General features: G+C 51.9%; 1 protein-coding gene and 1 long non-coding RNA gene across 13 annotated transcripts in view; one reads left to right on the top strand and one right to left on the bottom strand.

Annotated features, from left to right (window-relative positions):
• Positions 1-171: 171 nt before the first annotated feature.
• LOC136152973 (uncharacterized) lies at positions 172-5,833 on the top strand. The gene is made up of 3 exons (XR_010660305.1): positions 172-251; positions 4,721-4,814; positions 5,137-5,833. It is a non-coding gene; the product is annotated as an uncharacterized lncRNA (long non-coding RNA).
• Positions 5,834-9,362: 3,529 nt separating this feature from the next.
• GRK4 (G protein-coupled receptor kinase 4) overlaps positions 9,363-17,337 on the bottom strand; it is a 57,532-nt gene continuing 49,557 nt past the window's right edge. For 7 of the 12 annotated variants that reach the window (XM_065914558.1, XM_065914560.1, XM_065914561.1 and 4 more), the window contains 5 exons: positions 14,384-14,521; positions 11,251-11,388; positions 10,688-10,822; positions 10,320-10,589; positions 9,363-9,496 (listed from right to left, as the gene is read on the bottom strand). In XM_065914558.1, coding sequence (XP_065770630.1) covers positions 10,533-10,589; positions 10,688-10,822; positions 11,251-11,388; positions 14,384-14,521 — 468 coding nt within the window. In that variant the 3' untranslated portion in view covers positions 9,363-9,496; positions 10,320-10,532. Of the gene's footprint in view, positions 9,497-9,519; positions 10,823-11,250; positions 11,389-14,383; positions 14,522-17,337 lie in introns of those variants that run through there. The other 5 variants (XM_065914555.1, XM_065914562.1, XM_065914564.1 and 2 more) reach the window with 5 other exon arrangements.

The raw sequence follows: 17,337 nt of genomic DNA, 5'->3' as shown, positions 1-17,337 counted from the left end.
GCCTGACGCCCCGCGACGCTCCGCCGTCGGGCAGGGCGGGGCTAGGCCGGCGGGATTGACGGTCGGAGGCGGCGGCCTCCGCCAATGGCCAGGCGCGGCGCCCGCCCGGCTCTCCTCGCCCGGCTCTCCTCGCCCGCCGCCTCGCCTTCTGGAGCCGCCGAGGCCACGGACATCAGCGCGGTCCGCCCAGGAGAGAACGAGGGGCGCGGCGCGGAGAGGGCGGGGCGCGGAGCACGGCGAGGCGGGTCAAGGTGCGGTGGGGGCGGGGCGAGGCAAGGGGGCGGGGCGCGGAGGGCGGGGCGTCGCGGTGAGGGGCGGGGCGAGGCGAGGGGCGGGGCGCGGAGGGCGGGGCGTCGCGGTGAGGGGTGGGGCGAGGCGAGGGGCGGGCCGCGGCGGATGTGAGCCTCCGGCTCGCTGGCTGAGAACCCGCTAGGAGAGGAGCCCCCGGGTGATGCCCGCGGGTGGCGGGGCGGGCCGGCCACGGGCTCGGAGCCGGAGACCCCACGGGAGAGCCTGCCCACTCAGCGTCCGGGGCGGAGGGAGCGCTCACGGGACAGCGCTGCAGAGGACGGAGTGGGACGTGGTGCGCCTCGGGCGGAGCCAGGGCACTCGCAGGTGGAGCCCAGGTGTGCTCCCCGGAGACGAGCATATCCCTGGAGGGTCACTGCGCAGCCCAGGGAAGAACCGAGCGGCCTGGGGCTGGCACGGCTGGTCAGAACCTGCCTGGTCTGCGCCTGCTGCCCCGAGAGGCCGTGGCTGGTATAGCGAGAAGCAGCTTTGGCCCCAGAGGTCCCCCACCGGCATGACCGCCTGACCGAGGAGGAGGGTGTCCCGCTCCTTGGCCGAGGCCGGCTGCGTGGGCGGGCCCGGGGCTCCAGAGCCTCACCACCTGGAGGGGGCGCCCAGAGCTAGCAGAGGGGTGGCACGTGGGTGACCCCCAGGAGAAGTCCCCTGTTCTGGGCCACCAGCCACATCTCCACCTGATTTCAGAGCCTGTTTTCCCAAAGCAGCCAGGTGAGTGGAAGCCCAGCACTGCCACAGGAAACCTTGTACCCAAGGGAACAGCAATGGCCCCCTTCCAGGGCAAGGACCTCAGAGAAACGTGCCGCCAACCTTGAGGTCCCGGTTCCCTGATGTTACCTGTATAATAACAGCCCTTGTCCACAGGGCAGGCTGCAGTGGCTGGGCTCCAGGCGGCCAGGTACTGTGGTTGGCAGTACCCTGAGTGTGGGCTGTCACTGGTGACTTGCTTCTGATTAAAGTTTACATATTAAGGTCAGACCAAAAGAGTCAGACGGAAAGTTCTCTGTGCTGTCTGCCTTAACCATTAACCAGACCTCCTCAAAGACGGGAGAGCCGCCTGTACTGCAGAGATCAACCTTCCTTCCTTCTGACCTAGCAGTGCAATTTGTTACAGGATTAGCATTCTTTCCCAGCTCTGTAGGGGGTCGTAATGACTTGGTGCTCAGTTAGTAGGAGTTTACCTATATCCTTAGTGAACTTTGATGTATGATCCTTTGTCTCAAAAGTGTATAGGATTGTGCCTTGGGCTTTTAACAGGCTCTCTCAAAGCTTCTGAGAGTTTGTCTCCCGGATTATAATCTTCACTTTATTTTTTTTCAAGTTAAAAAAAAAATTTTTTAATTGAAGGATTACTGCTTTACAGAATTGTGTTGTTTTCCGTCAGACCTCAACATGAATCAGCCATAGGTATACATACATCCCCTAGCTTGAATAAAATTTTTTAACTTGTTAATTCTCACTGACGCCTCTAACAGTGTAATGGGCAAAGGTGGCGTTCCTGGGTTTACATTACAGAGGACTGAGCCGTCCCTCCAGCTGGCGGTCCATACCCTCTCGGCTTACACACGTTCTTGAAGCCAGCTGCCATGGTGGGAGGCCCAGGTGGCCAGCAGCCTAGGGAGGACGAAATCCTGCCAACGTCCCAGGAGCTTGGAGGCAGATCCCTGCCCCGTCCACCTCTCAGGTGAGAGGCAGATGGTACTTGAAGGCAGGCTTTCAGGAGACCAGGGGGTGAAGGACCTCGTTAAGCTGTGCCCAGAGTCCTGATCCACAGCTGTGACATCCTATGTGGTTGAGCCACCGTGTGATTGGCAACAGATAAGTGTATTCGTTTGCTAGGGCTGCTTTAACAAAGCCCTACAGACTGGGAGGCTCCAGCTGCAGGAATTTATCTTCTCGCCGTCCTGGAGGAGGCTGAACTCCAAGACCAAGGTGTGAGCAGGCTAGTTCCTCCCGAGGCCTCTCTTCTTGCTGTGCAGATGGCCGTCTTCTCCCTGCATCCTCCCATGTTCTTCCTTCTACGCATTGTTGTTTTTGTTGTTTAGTTGCTGAGTCCCGTCTGACTCTTTTGAGACTCCACGGACCATAACCCGCCAGGCTTCTCTATCCATGGGATTTTCCAAGCAAGAATACTGGAGTGAGCTGCCATTTCCTCCTCCAGGGGATCTTCCCGACTTAAGGATCGAGCCCACGTCTCCTGCATTGGCAGATTCTTTACGGCTGAGAAACCTGGGGAGCCCCCGTTCATGCATGTCTGGGTCCTAATCCTCTTTTCTTGTAAGGACAATGGTCATATTGGATTAGGGCCCACCGTCATGACGTCGTTTTATCTTAATCACACCATTAAAGACCCTTTCTCCAACTACAGTCACATTCTGAGGTGCCGGGGGTTAGGACACAATGTGTGAATTTCCAGGGGACACAACTCAGCCCATCGCAGTACGTAGCACAGCTGTCTCCTGTAGCCACTCTGATGTCTTCAGTACCAGGACCTCAGTTCTATCTGGGCTGTTTTCCACTGCATTCCCCTCCTTCCCTTCAGCTGGCTGTAGCTGTGTGACTAAATAAGTTTTGGCTGATTGCAGAAGTGATGGGTACCCCTTAAAAGCAAGGGATACACCTGTCTTCCTCTACTGGTGAGGACATAGTGGTTGGCTCTTGAGTGGTCACTTTGAACCATGAGGATGAAAGCCACATCCCAGGATGATAGAGCTGGCAGGACTGGGTGCAGATGCTATTCCAGCCTACCTGGACCAGCTCTGGACTTCGCACAGACCAACACCTATAGGAGAGAAATGTAGCTCCATTTCTGCTTAAGCCACTTTGATGTTGGATCATACTGTATACTGTGTATGGGCTCCTGAAGGAGATTCTGACCATTATGAGCCACTGAGACCTGATATCGCTGCAACAGCTGCGGCCGCATTGGCCGTGGAGGACAACGCTCGTCTGCAGAGGCTTCCCTGCTGGTCCAGGGGCCTTCACCTTCCAATGCAGGGGGTGTGGGTTTGACCCGTAGAACCAATATTGTATTAACAGATTCAATAAAGACATTAAAACTGGTCCACATCCCCCCCCAAAAAAATCTCATCTGCCAAGAATTTACTATAATCCTGACAAAAAATCTTACTGGAAAGCCTGTTAAAAGAAACTGTCAAGAAGGCAGATTTTTTTTTTTTAATCAAGGTAAAGTTTGGCATAGTCCCAGAGTAATCAAAGATGACACAGCTGGGGAGACAGTTTGGCCTGTTGTCACCAAAGCCTGAGAGTTGGACCATAAAGAAGGCTGAGAGCAAAAGAATTGATGCTTTCAAACTGTGGTGCTCAATACTCTGGTTTCTCTTTAGATCGTATAAATCTTTCGCCTTTTACAAACTGTGGTGCTCAAGAAGACTCTTGAGAGTCCCTTGGATTGCAAGGAGATCAAACCAGTCAATCCTAAAGGAAATCACTCCTGAATATTCATTGGAAGGACTGATGTTGAAGCTGAAGCGCCAATACTTTGGCCACCTGATGCGAAGAGCTGACTCACTGGAAAAGACCTTGATGCTGGGAAAGATTGAGGGCAGGAGGAGAAGGGGACGACAGAGGATGAGGTGGTTGAATGGCATCACCGACTCAATGGACATGAGTTTCAGCAAACTCTGGGAGACAGTGCAGGACTGGGAAGCCTGGCGTGCTGCAGTGCGTGGGGTTGCAAAAAGCTGGACACAACTTAGCAACTGAAAAGCAATCCCAAAGCCTTAAGATGGACAATGCCTCTGAACAGCAGATACACTCCCAGTAATGTATTCTCAAGAGAGAATCATGTTTCTGTCAGGATGGTCACTTATTACAGCAGCATTTAGGACAAAAAGAAAAACAAGCAAATGCTGGACAGAAATTGGCTAATTGAAGCACAACCTACGCATATGAGAAAACTGCAGTTACCCAGATCCTGTTTTAGAAGAGCATTCATGGCACAGAAAAAGGTGTGCAGTGTACTAGCAGGTTACACTCCTGTAACCTGGCCCCCACCCTTTTTAAAGAAAAGCAACACATATACACTGGGGACTTCCTGGTGGTCCAGTGGCTAACACTCGGTGCTCCCAGTGTAGGGAGCCTGGGTTCAATCCGTGGCCAGGAAACTAGATGCCACAACGAAAGGTTCTGCGTGCCACAACTAAGAACCAGAGCAGCCAAATAAATAATTTTTTTAAAAAAAAGAGAGAGAGAGCTGATCACTAAGTCTGTAACAGTGACTCTGAGCATGGCAATTACAGGAGATTTATATCTTAATTTAGGTGCATTTCTGTATTTTTCAAATCTTTAGCAATGAGTGTGTACTATTCAGGGGACAAACCATGTAAAAGAGGAGGTTTGGGTGGGGAACTGAAAATGAAAGGGTACTAACCAACTTGTGACCACTTCTGCCCAGGAAAAAAAGGAGATAAGTAAAGAAGCCCAACACTTCCCACAGATGGGTTACGCTCCAGCTGGGAGGCCGGCACCTGCCGCAATTCCAAACCCAGGTAGGAGCCCACTGTGGGTAGGGCATTAGGCCAGAAAAGAAACCGTGAGGCAGAGTCGCGAGGACTGGGAGCAGCGCGCCGACTGGCAGCCCGACGGCGCCTTGGCGGCCTCCCACCCGACCTCCCCCCTCCAGGGGATCCTCTCCCACTTGAGAGAGTATTATTGCCACATAATTTAATTCTCTGTAAACACACACACTGCAGAAGCCATAGACACAGTCACTGTTGTTCTGAGCAGTCAGCTGGTGCTTAAATTGACTGACAGATGTCCCACTTTCATTACTCTTCCTTCCTGCTTGCCATCTCTGGTCTCCCGTCGCAGGGTCGTTTTCTTCCTTGGTGCTGTCGCCAAGCCGCGTCTGACTCTTTGCAACCCCACGGACTGTAGCCCGCCAGGCTCCTCCGTCCATGGGCATCTCCCAGGCAAGAACACTGGAGCAGCTTATCATTTCCTGCTCCATGGGATCTTCCTGACCCAGGGCTTGAAGCTGCACCTCCTACACCGCAGGACAACGCGTAACCACTGAGCCAGCAGGGAAGCCCGCTCGAACCTATCTTTCTCAAGTATGCTGTGTCACGCTGTACAGTGTCTAGTTTCCTGCCAAAACTGTCGAGCTTTGCAAGTTTTCCCCTTGAACACAGTCAGCACAGTTGTCTAAGAGTCTTGGACTTCCCTGGTGGCGCAGTGGGTAAGAACCCGCCTGCCAGTGCGGGGGACGGGGGTTCCAGCCGAAGCACCCACAGCCTGTGCTCTTGGGCAATAAGAAGCCCTCGCACCACGGCCAAGAGCAGCCCCCCTCTCGCTGCAACTAGAGAAAAGCCCGAGCAAAGCGACAAAGACCCAGCGCAGCCATAATGTAAAAATAAATAACATTTTTAAAGTGTCTGTGTCTCCAGATGTACAGAACAGACTTTTGGACTCTGTAGGAGAAGGCGAGGGTGGGATGTTTCGAGAGAACAGCATGTATATTATCTATAGTGAAACAGATCACCAGCCCAGGTGGGATGCATGAGACAAGTTCTCGGGCCTGGTGCACTGGGAAGACCCAGAGGAATCGAGTGCAGAGGGGGGTGGAGGAGGGATCGGAATGGGGAATACATGTAACTCCATGGCTGATTCATGTCAATGTATGACAAAACCCACTGCAATGTTGTGAAGTAATTAGCCTCCAACTAATAAAAATAAATGAAAAAAATAAAAACAAAGTGTCTGTGTCTCATCTATTTCCATTATCTAGAGCCTCCAAGGGGATGTTTTTGTTTGCAGTGTCTGCTAAGTTTGTTCTTTTGCCTCATCTCATGTGCGTGCTTACCTTTGATTACATCCTGGACATTGTATCTGAAAATCATTACAGAAGTAACTTGTAGCTTAAGGTGCTTTCTTCCTCTGGGCAAGATTTCTGTTTGCAATGCTAGTCTCCTTGGGCCATTAGAAGTCCTTGGTCATCTTAATCCACTTTCCACTTTCGGAGTCCTCTGGGCCATCCATTTTAGAGAGCTGGCTTACTTCCAGGTCACCCTTGTTCTTGACGGCTGGACCCTGAGGTGGAGTGTGGGCTGGGATCCCAGTCTCGGCATGCCCTGGACCAGACTTTTGCTCTCCTAGCCCCAAGATTAATTCAGCCTTTCAGGCGTCTCAGGGCTCCCAGCCCCCGAACAGGAGTGGCCCTGGCGTCTGGCTCACCTCCCGAGGACCCCCTCCCCTGACTCTCAGTTGCTCACTCTCTCGACATGTGTTCACCAGGAGGGTGGTCCACCCTTGCTGTACAGGCAAGTTCCTCCTATAAATGTGAAATAGGGTGCTATTGAGGGTGGTCATCCTTCTGTTATTCTTCATTTTATCATGAGTGCCTTCGGAGTAAACCCTCCTCTGGTAAGATGCTGTCTCTGGGTGACAAATGTATTTTTTGATGCTAAAGAAGTATTGACTGGTTTAAAGTTTACCCTTGAAAAAAACCACAGGGCTTCCCTGGTAGCTCGCTGGTAAAGAATCCGCCTGCAGTGGAGACCCCGGGTTGACTCCTAGGTCAGGAAGTTCTCCTGAGAAGGGCTAGGCTGCCCACTCCAGTATTTTTGGGGCTTGCCTGGTGGCTCAGCTGGTAAAGAATCCGCCTGCAATGTGGGAGACCTGGGTTCAATCCCTGGGTTGGGAAGATCTCCTGGAGAAGGAAATGGCTACCCACTCCAGCATTCTGGGCTGGAGAATTCCATGGACAGTATGGTCCCTGGGGTCTCAAAGAGTTGGACACAACTGAGCGACTTTCACTTTCACTTGAAAAACATGGGTTTGAAATGCATACGTCCACTTACTCATATGTGGATTTTTTTTTCAATAAATACCACAGCATACATAGTTGATTGAATCCATGGATGTGAAACCACAAATATAGAACAGAGGACTGACAATAAAATTATATGCTAATTTTCAACCATGCAGGGGTCAGCACCCCAAACCCAGTGTTGTGAAAACATCAACTCCATTTTATCGACTATAAAAAAGTGAGTTGAATTTGGTCAAATGCCTTTATGAAAATTACCTATTTTTCCTTTGGATCTATTAACATGATTTATTATTTTACTGGATGTTCTGCTATTGAATCATCCATCTCTTATTAAAATAAACCCAGCATTTTGATGTGGTACTTTATAATGTGTTGCTGGATTCTGTTTGATGATATTTTAAGGCTAATAAATATTCTGTTCGACAATATTCTAAGGATAATGAGCTTAGTCCCTCAGTTGTGTCCAACTCTTTGCGACGCCACGGACTGTATGTAGCCCGCCAGGCTCCTCTGTCCATGGGGATTCTCCAGGCAAGAACACTGGAGTGGGTTGCCAGGCCCTCCTCCAGGGAATTTTGCTAACCCAAGGATCAAACTAAGGTCTCCCGCACTTCAGGCGGATTCTTTACCATCTGAGCCACCAGGGAAGCCCTTTAAGGATAAGATTCTGGTAATATTTTAATAACTTTGTATTAATAAAAGAGATTGGTATAGACTTTTTATATAAGGTCTTTGGTAAGATTTAGGTGTCAATTTATACTTGCTTTATAAAAAGGAGTGGGAAATTTTCTTCTTTTTCTATGTATTCTCTGGAACATTTAAATGCCATTGAAATTTACCTGCTCCTCAAAGTTTTGCTAACATTCCCTGTCAGGTCATCTGAATCTGGTGATTTTCTGAAGGGTAGTACTTTGGCAACTTAATTTCTTATCCTGAAATTAGTCTGTCTAAACTTTCTATTCTACTTATGGTTAATTTTGGTAAATTATGTTTCCCTAGAAATGCATTTCATCCAGGTTTTATGTTTATTTTTGTAAAATTGTACATAGTATTGTCTTTTATTATCTCTGATTTACTACTCTTGTAACTGTGTATTTGTATTTTACCCTTTTATTTTTCTTGATTAGGTTAGATACTGATTTATCTATTTTATTGATTTTTGAGGACAAATGTCTTTATCATTTAGGCTGTAGTTTTTCTCTTTTATAGCTATTACTTTCTTTTTTTCTGATTTTTCTAAATGTATTTTTCAATCCTTTTGAGTTAGAGGCCAAATTCATCTATTTTGGGGCACTTAGTTTTGCTGATACTAAAAGCTGTACATCTTCTTCTGGAGCACTGCGCTTCAGGTTTACCCCATACATCAGGTATGTGAGTCGTCTTCTCATTTCTCGAGGTTCTGCAGCTTTGCATTACATCACGTCCTAAGCCCAAGAAGACTTCAGTAGAGGCTATTAGCCAGGGCCATTTTGTTTTCTGATTTTGTTATTAATTTGTAGGTTTATTGTATTTGTAATCACATACTCTACTATACTTAAATCTCTTCAAATTTTTTGTTAGGATTTCCTTTCTCCCCCCCCCTTTTTCTAATGAGGATTTTCCAGACCAAGTCCCTGCTGTTTGGTTCAAGTCTCCAAGGTCGGGGCCTTGGATCCCACACAGCAGGCAGCAAGAGCTCCCCAGCGAGCAGAGGACAGAGAGGGTGACGGACCGCAAACCCAGGGCCACCAGCAGGGCTTCCACCTCCTCCCCCGACCAGCTCTGCCTGTCACCTGGAGCTCTGGCCCCGGGAGGCCCTGCCAGGGCGGCACACCCCCTGCCCAGCTCCAGCACCAGCGGCTCTGGGCACCCAGCCCGGGAGACCCACAGACACGCTTCCAGCCTGACAGCCACACCCCAGCCTCAGGGTCCTGAAAACACCCTCTTTCCGACGGCGGACAGGAGCACCCTGAGACGCCCCACAGGCGGTGGGCGGCAGAATCTCAGCAGGAGGCACAGGAGCTAGGAACACAAATGCAAAGAGCCAAGACCTGCTAACCCACACTGACGCCCACCCACCCACACCCAGAGGAGCTCGGGGGGGCCTCGGGCCCCTTCCAGGCCTCCCCTCCCCTCTCTGTGGGGACACACCACAGGGCGTCCACACCCGGGGCCTTCCGGGCGTCCCAAGTCCTCAAGTGGCCTTTGGTTCAATCCAGCTCTAGTGAAACGCCAGTTCAGGCATGAACGCAGAAAACAGGACAGACTCCCGAGCCGTGTAAGGTGAGTCGCACACGTTTATTGCGGGTCCCAAGTGGGACGGGCCCCGGCGCGTGCTCAGGTGTGGTCTGGCCGCGCAGCGCGTGCTCACCGTCTGGAGGACGCCAGCTTCTTCTTGCTGGAGCGCGAGTTGAAGCAGCCCTGCAACAGAGGCAGAAGGCCGGTCAGGCCCCTCCCGTGCGAGGGGCTTGCCTGCGTCCTGTGTGCGTGCGTGTGCGTGCAGGCGTGGCCGGCTCTGTGTGACCCTGTGGGCTGTAGCCCACCAAGGTCTTCTGTCCATGGGATTCTCAAGGCTGGAGTGGGTTGCCATTTCCTTCTCTGAGGGATCTTCCCGACCCAGGGAAAGAACCTGGGTCTCCTGCATTGCAGGTGGATTCTTTACCATTGAGCCACCAGGGAAAACTTAAGTGCAGAGAAAACTCTGGGGGGAGGAAGTGCTGACTTCCACGCAAGCAAAACCCTTAACCGTCCCCTCCCACGTGCTTCACATCTCGATTCAGCAGAGACAGGCGCCGGTGCGTCCCGCTCCCCTACTCGTACGGCTCGCCCCATCCCGCGCCCACCACCCAGCTGAGCCCCTCTGAGAGCGCGGGGTGGACGGCTTCTTCTGTATGACTGTGTGGAGGGTTCCCCTCACTGTCTGTGAGGCCCCCACAGCGTGGACCCAGCGATGACTCCCACTGAGCGATGTGAGACACCCAGATGAGCTCGGGTTAACTGCTGCCAGGCCCCCGTTCTGAGAGGAGGCCTGGCCACACTCTCTGGGTTTATACTGAGACACGATGGATGAGAGGTTTAGTGGATGACGGAGGCAAAATCCCTCTGGAACGGACAGGGTATACGGCAGGATGATCCACTGGTCCAAGGAGACTTGGAAACCATTCCTGAGTTTAATGCTACCACGGAAAGCCTCTCCAAACACTCTTCCACGTTCAAAAGAGAATCAGCTTTCCCTGTGACGCACCAGCTCTGAGAATCCGAACAACTCCGGGCAGAAACGGAAGGGACCTCCATTCTTTTACGTTGGTTCTTCATGATGCTTCACGAGTCAAGTGTAAAATGCGTTGTCATGGACTGTGGGGTCTCTCTTCAAGTGCTAGAGCCATTTCTTCTTTTGCGATCAGGACAGATTTCATACCAACAACAAACATCCCTGTGAAGGCTCTTCTCGCTGGGCTCAAACACACCACACGGGTAGCTTGTACACTTTGTACATCATCTTACAGAACAGGCACTGCAAAAAGAACGCTGAACAAAGACAGCTCTGCCGTGGTGAAATACACCGTGTAATAGGTCACACTAAAGTAACAACACAGCGACCGTCACCCTTACCCCTCTAGAGAAGAGTCTGTAGAAGAAGCCTCTCTTCTGAGGCCTGGGAACTTGCTGGTCCGTCTTCTCATCTGGCTCTAAAACCGGCTCGTTTTCAATTTCATTGATGTCCTTGAAACACTCAGACTCGATCATCTGCAACCACAGAAGGGCAGGACAGAGAAGTGACGGGGGTCCACATCCCCCCCCAGCCTCCAGCCCAGCATTCAGCAGCCACTCTGCTCCCATCCCTGGTTCCCACTACCCCCGCCTTCCTGACCTCCTCCTGGGGTTGGTCATGTGGCTGCCAATGTGACCCCCCAAAGCATGAACCTGTGGCAACTCAGGGAGCAGGACTCAGGTTGGCAGACCTCAGGCCCAGCAGACCCCAGAGCCACCTCCGTCCCCCTCCTGAGGGGCCAGGGGCAGTTCCTCAAGTAATTTTACCTCCAAATATGCACACACGCACACGCACACACATAAATGGATGTGTGTGCAAAGCAGCTAGATAGCTATTTCAAAGCAGAAGCTGTTCATGTCTCGGGGGCAGTAAGGAGCTATAGTCTGCACCGCAGGGACAGCACCTCGTTCTGCCAGGGGATGGAGACACAGCCCGTGACGAACTCGCTGTAGAAGCCGCTGTCGGTGCTGTCCAGGTGGATGCCCCGCACCGCAGAGAACTGCTCGATGTCCAAGATGTCCTTGCAGTAAACCGCCTGCGGCTGTCGGCAGGAACAGAGGCGTGGCTGAGGGCTGCCTCCAGCGCGCTCACGAGCCCAGGATGCCGAGGTGCCACAGCTGCACACCTCCGCTCCGCACCCTCCTAATTCTCAGAGACACAGGCCCCTGCTCACCTACCACGCTCGGCCACAAGGCCCCAGACGGCCCCCTCTCTCCTGCATGGAAGCCGGGTCACAGAAGAGGCCGGGGATGGAGGAGGGCAGTCAGGATGCTCTTGCTGGAGCACCATCCCTGAGCTGGGAGAGGAGCCAGGCCCGCAGCCCCGCCTGCACCCATAGCTGGGGGCACTTGGGACCCAGGGCCACCGCCTCTGAAGTGGGAATCAAGGGCGGGACCCCCGGGTTCCTGGTTAGGACTTGGCCATCCCACCAGACGAGGAGCTGGGAGTCCCGGGGTGGGGGGGGGCGGCCCTCAGGGGGCTGTAGAGGGGATCACGGGGAGCACTAAGGTTGTAGGTCAGAACCCTGTCCTGCCCCCACACCAAACTGCCCGACACTCGTCTCGGATGCCACTGTTCACGGCCTCGGCCCCTGGTTACGTGCAGGGAAGCCCCAGGACAAGCCCGGCGCCTCTGCCCCTCACTCCGCTCCGCGCACCAGCCGGCGTGCCCTCCCTCTGCCTCAGGATGGCCGCCCGGCCGGCCTCCACGCCCCGTGGCTGGCAGTGCCCAGCGCCCAGTGGGAAAGGCTCCGAGAGGCCCCGCCAGCTTCCTCATGCTGCAGCCCGTCTGGCTGCCTGGCTCAGCGAGTCCAAGCAAGTTCTTCCGAGACTCTGGGGCCTGGAACCGAGGCTCAGGAACCACATTTTGCAAGGACTCACCAAGCTGCGGCAACAGCACATTCCACATAAACACAGTGAGTCCTGACTTGCAGAGCCAGAACGATTTTAATGGCACTTCTCAGGTTCGTCACAGACGGGCACAACAAAGGACACACACCGTATGTACCAACGGAAGCAGAGAGATTAAGGAGAGGCGGCAGCGATACACAGACCTGTACAGAAAGGTCTCAGGGACCCGGATTACCACGATGCTGTGATCACTCACCTAGAGCCAGACATCCTGGAGCATGAAGTCAAGTGGGCCTTGGGAAGCATCACTATGAACAAAACTAGTGGAGATCATGGAATTCCAGCTGAGCTATTTTAAAGCCTAAAAGATGATGCTGTGAAAGTGCTGCACTCAATATGCCAGCAAATTTGGAAAACTCAGCAGTGGCCACAGAACTGGCAAAGGTCAGTTTTCATTCCAATCCCAAAGAAGGGCAATCCCAAAGAATGTTCAACCCCCCACACAACTGCACTCATTTCACATACTAGCAAGGTAATGCTCAAAATCCTTCAAGTCAGTCTTCAACAGTATATGAACAAAGAGCTTCCAGTTGTACAAGCTATATTTAGAAAAGGCAGAGGAACCAGAGATCAAATTGCTGGATCATAGAAAAAGCAAGAGAGTTCCAGAGAAACACCCACTTCTGCTTCATTGACTTCATTTGCTGTGGATCACAACAAACTGTAGAAAATTCTTCAAGAGATGGGAATACCAGACCACCTTACCTGCTTCCCGAGAAACCTGTATGCAGGTCAAGAAGCAACAGTTAGAACTGGACATGGTTCCAAATAGGGAACTGGAACAGACTGACTCCAAATAGGGAAAGTAGAATATCAAGGTTGTATATTGTCACCCTACTTATTTAACTTATATGCAGAGTACATCATGTGAAATGCCAGGCTAGATGAAGCACAAGCTGGAGTCAAGATTGCCAGGAGAAATATCAATAACCTCAGATATGCAAATGACACCACCCTTAAGGCAGAAAGCGAAGAGGAACTAAAGAGCCTCTGGATGAAGGTGAAAGAGGGGAGTGAAAAAGCTGGCCTAAAACTCCACATTCAAAAACCTAAGGTCATGGCATCTGGTTCCATCATTTCCTGGCAAATAGCTGAGGAAACAATGGAAACAGTGAGAGATTTTATTTTCTCAGGCTCCAAAATTACTGCAGACAGTGACTGCAGCCATGAAATTAAAAGACGTTTTCTCCTTGGAAGAAAAACTATGACAAACCCAGAAAGCATGTTAAAAAGGAGAGACATTACATTGCCAACAAAGGTCCGTCTGGTCAAGGCTAATGTTTTTCCAGTGGTCATGTATGGATGTGAGAGTTGGATGGTGAAGAAAGCTGAGTGCCAAAGAATTGATGCTTTTGAACTGTGGTGCTGGAGAAGACTCTTGAGAGTCCCTTGCACAGCAAGGAGATCAAACCAGTCAGTCCTAAAGGAAACCAACCCTGAATATTCACTGGAAGGACTCATGCTGAAGCTGAAGCTCCAATACTTTGGTCACCTGATACAAAGAGCCGACTCACTGGAAAAGACCGTGATGCTGGGAAAGACTGAAGGCAGGAGGAGAAGTGGGCAACAGAGGATGAGATGGTTGGACGGCATCACTGACTCAATGGACATGAGTTTGAGTAAACTCCGGGAGTTGGTGATGGACAGGGAACCCTGGCCTGCTGCGGTCCGTGGGGTCGCAGAGAGTCAGACATGACTGAGTGACTGAACAACGGCATGTTCATCATATCCTACAGAGTGAGCCCATCTGCACACTTCCTACTTCGCCTCCGGTAGCCCAAGGCCACCCTGAGGACGCTCCTCCCAGCTCCGAGCTTGCAGGCCCCGCCAGGCTCTGGGGACGTAACCCTCTATGGCCCCACAGCACACTCACGGGGCCACTCCAGGGCCCGCAGCGCTGAGCCAGGATCCGGTGAGACCCAGCGTGGGGAGGCACATTCAGGACTGAAGAAGCAAGGATGCCAGCCGTGACAAGGGAAGGGCCCTTGTGGGGTAGCTGGGGGGAGTCAGGGCTGCCGAGGCTCCTGGCAGGGCAGTGACCCGGGAGGGTGGCTGCAGCTCGGGAGGCAGAGGGGCCAGAGGGCCGGGGAGGACAGGCCACCCCGCTGCGCTTGGCAACACACTTACATCAGGGTGGAAAGGCGGGTCTAACATGTGGGCCTCCAGCCGCCTGAAGTTGATGTCCCTGAACACAGGGTGTCCCTTGACTTCAGCCGCCCCTTCGCCCCTGCAGCCCAGGCGCTGCTTAGGATCCTTGGTGAGTAACTGTGGAGGAGCATAAATGAGTCAGCCAAAGCCCCCAGGGTAAAAGGAAACCCCCGAATCTCCACAATCATGGCCAAAGAAAAACACAATCATGGCCAAAGAATGAGGGAGGCAAAGAGCGCCTCCAATGAAACAGTCAAGTCAGATTTCAAAGAATAAACCAAACCTCATCACTGCAGATTTTACCGATTTAAAATACATAACGCTTCCAAAAGGAGTTCAAACTAAAGTTCTGCCTCTGAGCTATCAAAAAAATTAAAAGTTGACTAAATAAATCCTTAAGAAAAGTTTAACCCTGTAAAAATTAGGGGATGTTTTCTCAAGAAATAGAAGCTGTCTGGGAACTTCAGACACACCACTTCCATGCCAAGTGACATGGATAATTAGAAACCACTTTAATTTATTCATTAAACAGATCACTAAGGACCTCAGATGAAACAAAAATTTAGCAAACCTAGTTCTAAAAATTGTAATTCTTAAAATTAATAGACTTCAAAAGTATTCCTTACTTATACATTTACACAGGCAGACCTCTGAGCGATGGCAGGGTTGGATCCAGGCAACAGCAGCTAAGTGAGTACTGCAATAAAGCAGGTCACACGGATTTCTCAGTTTTCCAGTGCATATAAAAGTTATGTTTATATTATCATTGTTGTTTAGTTGCTCAGTCATGTCTCAGTCATGACTCTTTGTGACCCCATGGACTGCAGCCAGGGTTCCCTATCCTTCACCCTCTCCTGGGGTTCACTCAAACTCATGTCCATTGAGTCAGTGATGCCATCCACCCATCTCATCCTCTGTTGCCCACTTCTCCTCCTGCCCTCAGTCTTTCCCATCATCAGGGTCTTTTCCTGTGAGTTGGCTCTTCCCATCAGGTGGCCAAAGTACTGGAGTTTCAGCTTGAGCATCAGTCCTTCCAATAAATACTCAGCATTGATCTCCTTTAGGATGGACTGGTTTGATCTCCTTACTGTCCAAGGGACTCTCAAGAGTCTTCTCCAACACCACAGTTCAAAGCCTGAATTCTTCAGTGCTCAGCCTTCTTTATGGTCCAGTTCTCACATCCATACATGACTACTGGAAAAACCATAGCTTTGACTAGACAGACCTTTGTTGGCAAAGTGATGTCTGCTTTTTAATAAGCTGTCGAGGTTCGTCAAGGCTCTTCTTCTAAGGAGCAACTGTCTTTTAATTTCGTGGCTTCAGTCACCATCCTGATTGATTTTGGAGCCCAAGAAAATGAAATCTGACATTGTTTCCACATTTTTTCCCATCTATTTGCCATGAAGTGATAAGACCAGATATAGTCTATTAAGTGTGCAATAGAATTATATCTTTAAAAAAAAAGTACATAATGAAAAGATGATGCTGCTGGAGAAACAGTAGCAATGGGGGCTTCCCTGATGGCTCAGTGGTAAAGAATCCGCCTGCTAGTGCAGGAGACGCAAGAGACGCAAGTTCAATCCCTGGGTCGGAAGGTCCCCTGAAGAAGGGCATGGCAGCCCACTCCAGTATCCTTGCCTGGAGAATCCCTGGACAGAGGAGCCTGGAGGGCTACAGTCCACGGGGCCGCAAACAGTCGGACATGACTGAGCACACACACTCATGCCTATGCAGACTTGTTTAACACAGGGTTGTCACACACCTTCATCTTGTAAAAACAAAACACACACAATTTGTGAAGCACAATAAAAATGAGGTATGCCCACCCATTATTGGCAAAAATCAAATGGCCTTCCTCCACAATTTTCAATCAAAAAGATCTGCCTCGGCTCAAAGGTACACAACAAAGATCTGGACCTTGGAAACCTGGCCTAGGCCAGGGGCTGGGAGGAGCCGCCAAGGGCTGGGCCAGCCCCTGCAAACAGGGTCCTGTGGGGCAATGCCGGCTGTGAGCTCAGGCGTCTCACGTTGGCAGCGCAGGCACGGGCAGGACAGCGCCATAGGCACCTGCACTGGCGCCTCCCAGGGAGGCTGCCCGCCCCACGGCCTCGGCTCTCAGCCGGAACCCACGCCGCTCCCCTCCACAGACGCAGAGAGCTGGGCCTGCCCCAGGCCTGCACACCTCTGAACACTGAGGCTTTGGCCCGGCCCTTCCCCCTTTCTGGACCCCCTCCCCAACCATCCCTAGCTCCCAAACCCTGCAGGCGATGCCTCCCCGCTCCTTACCCGCTCTGGCATCACCGAGGGCCGAGACCCCCACCCGAATCACCGCAAAGCCCTGGCTGGCCCCCTCCTTTGTGCCGGCCCATCGCCCCCTGCCCTCCGCCCACAGCCAGCCCCTCCCGCTCCCCCAGGCAGAGCCAGGCCTCACAGTCCACCCGCCCGCCCTGAGCAGATGAGAGCACCAGGCATGGGCATGGAAGGGGTGAGACTACTGCCCCTTTTACTCACTGCTGGGCAGGGGCCCGTGGGGGATTCTCAATAAACCCTCCTGAATGCAAACAAAGTTTAAAGTTTGCTCAGAAAACCCTTCATGTTGGCTTAAGAGAAGTAAGTGACAAGGAGCGCTTCTCTCTCTCCTTACTGCGAACTCTACCTGTACCTGGGTCCCTGGTTGGAGCAGGACGCCCTTTTAATCCTAGAGGGAGAAGCCCTGCCTTGGAAGGGCACCCTACCACCCTGGGGACCGGGCACACTTCCCAGCTGGGAAAAGCCAAAATGCTGAGCCTAAACTGGCTAGGCCACAACCCCTGAGGTTCCTCCACCCCAAGTTACCACTGAGATCAGACCCAGTGCCATACCTGACTTCTCAACTCTGAATGACATGGGTTCGAGTTCTACTACTGTCCATAATTGTCAGGACCTTGAGCAGC

Source organism: Muntiacus reevesi, chromosome 22 (genome assembly GCF_963930625.1).
Source record: "Muntiacus reevesi chromosome 22, mMunRee1.1, whole genome shotgun sequence".
NCBI lineage: Eukaryota > Metazoa > Chordata > Mammalia > Artiodactyla > Cervidae > Muntiacus > Muntiacus reevesi.
The sequence above is the reverse complement of the archived record's forward strand: the minus strand, read 5'-3'. Positions and strand labels throughout refer to the sequence as shown.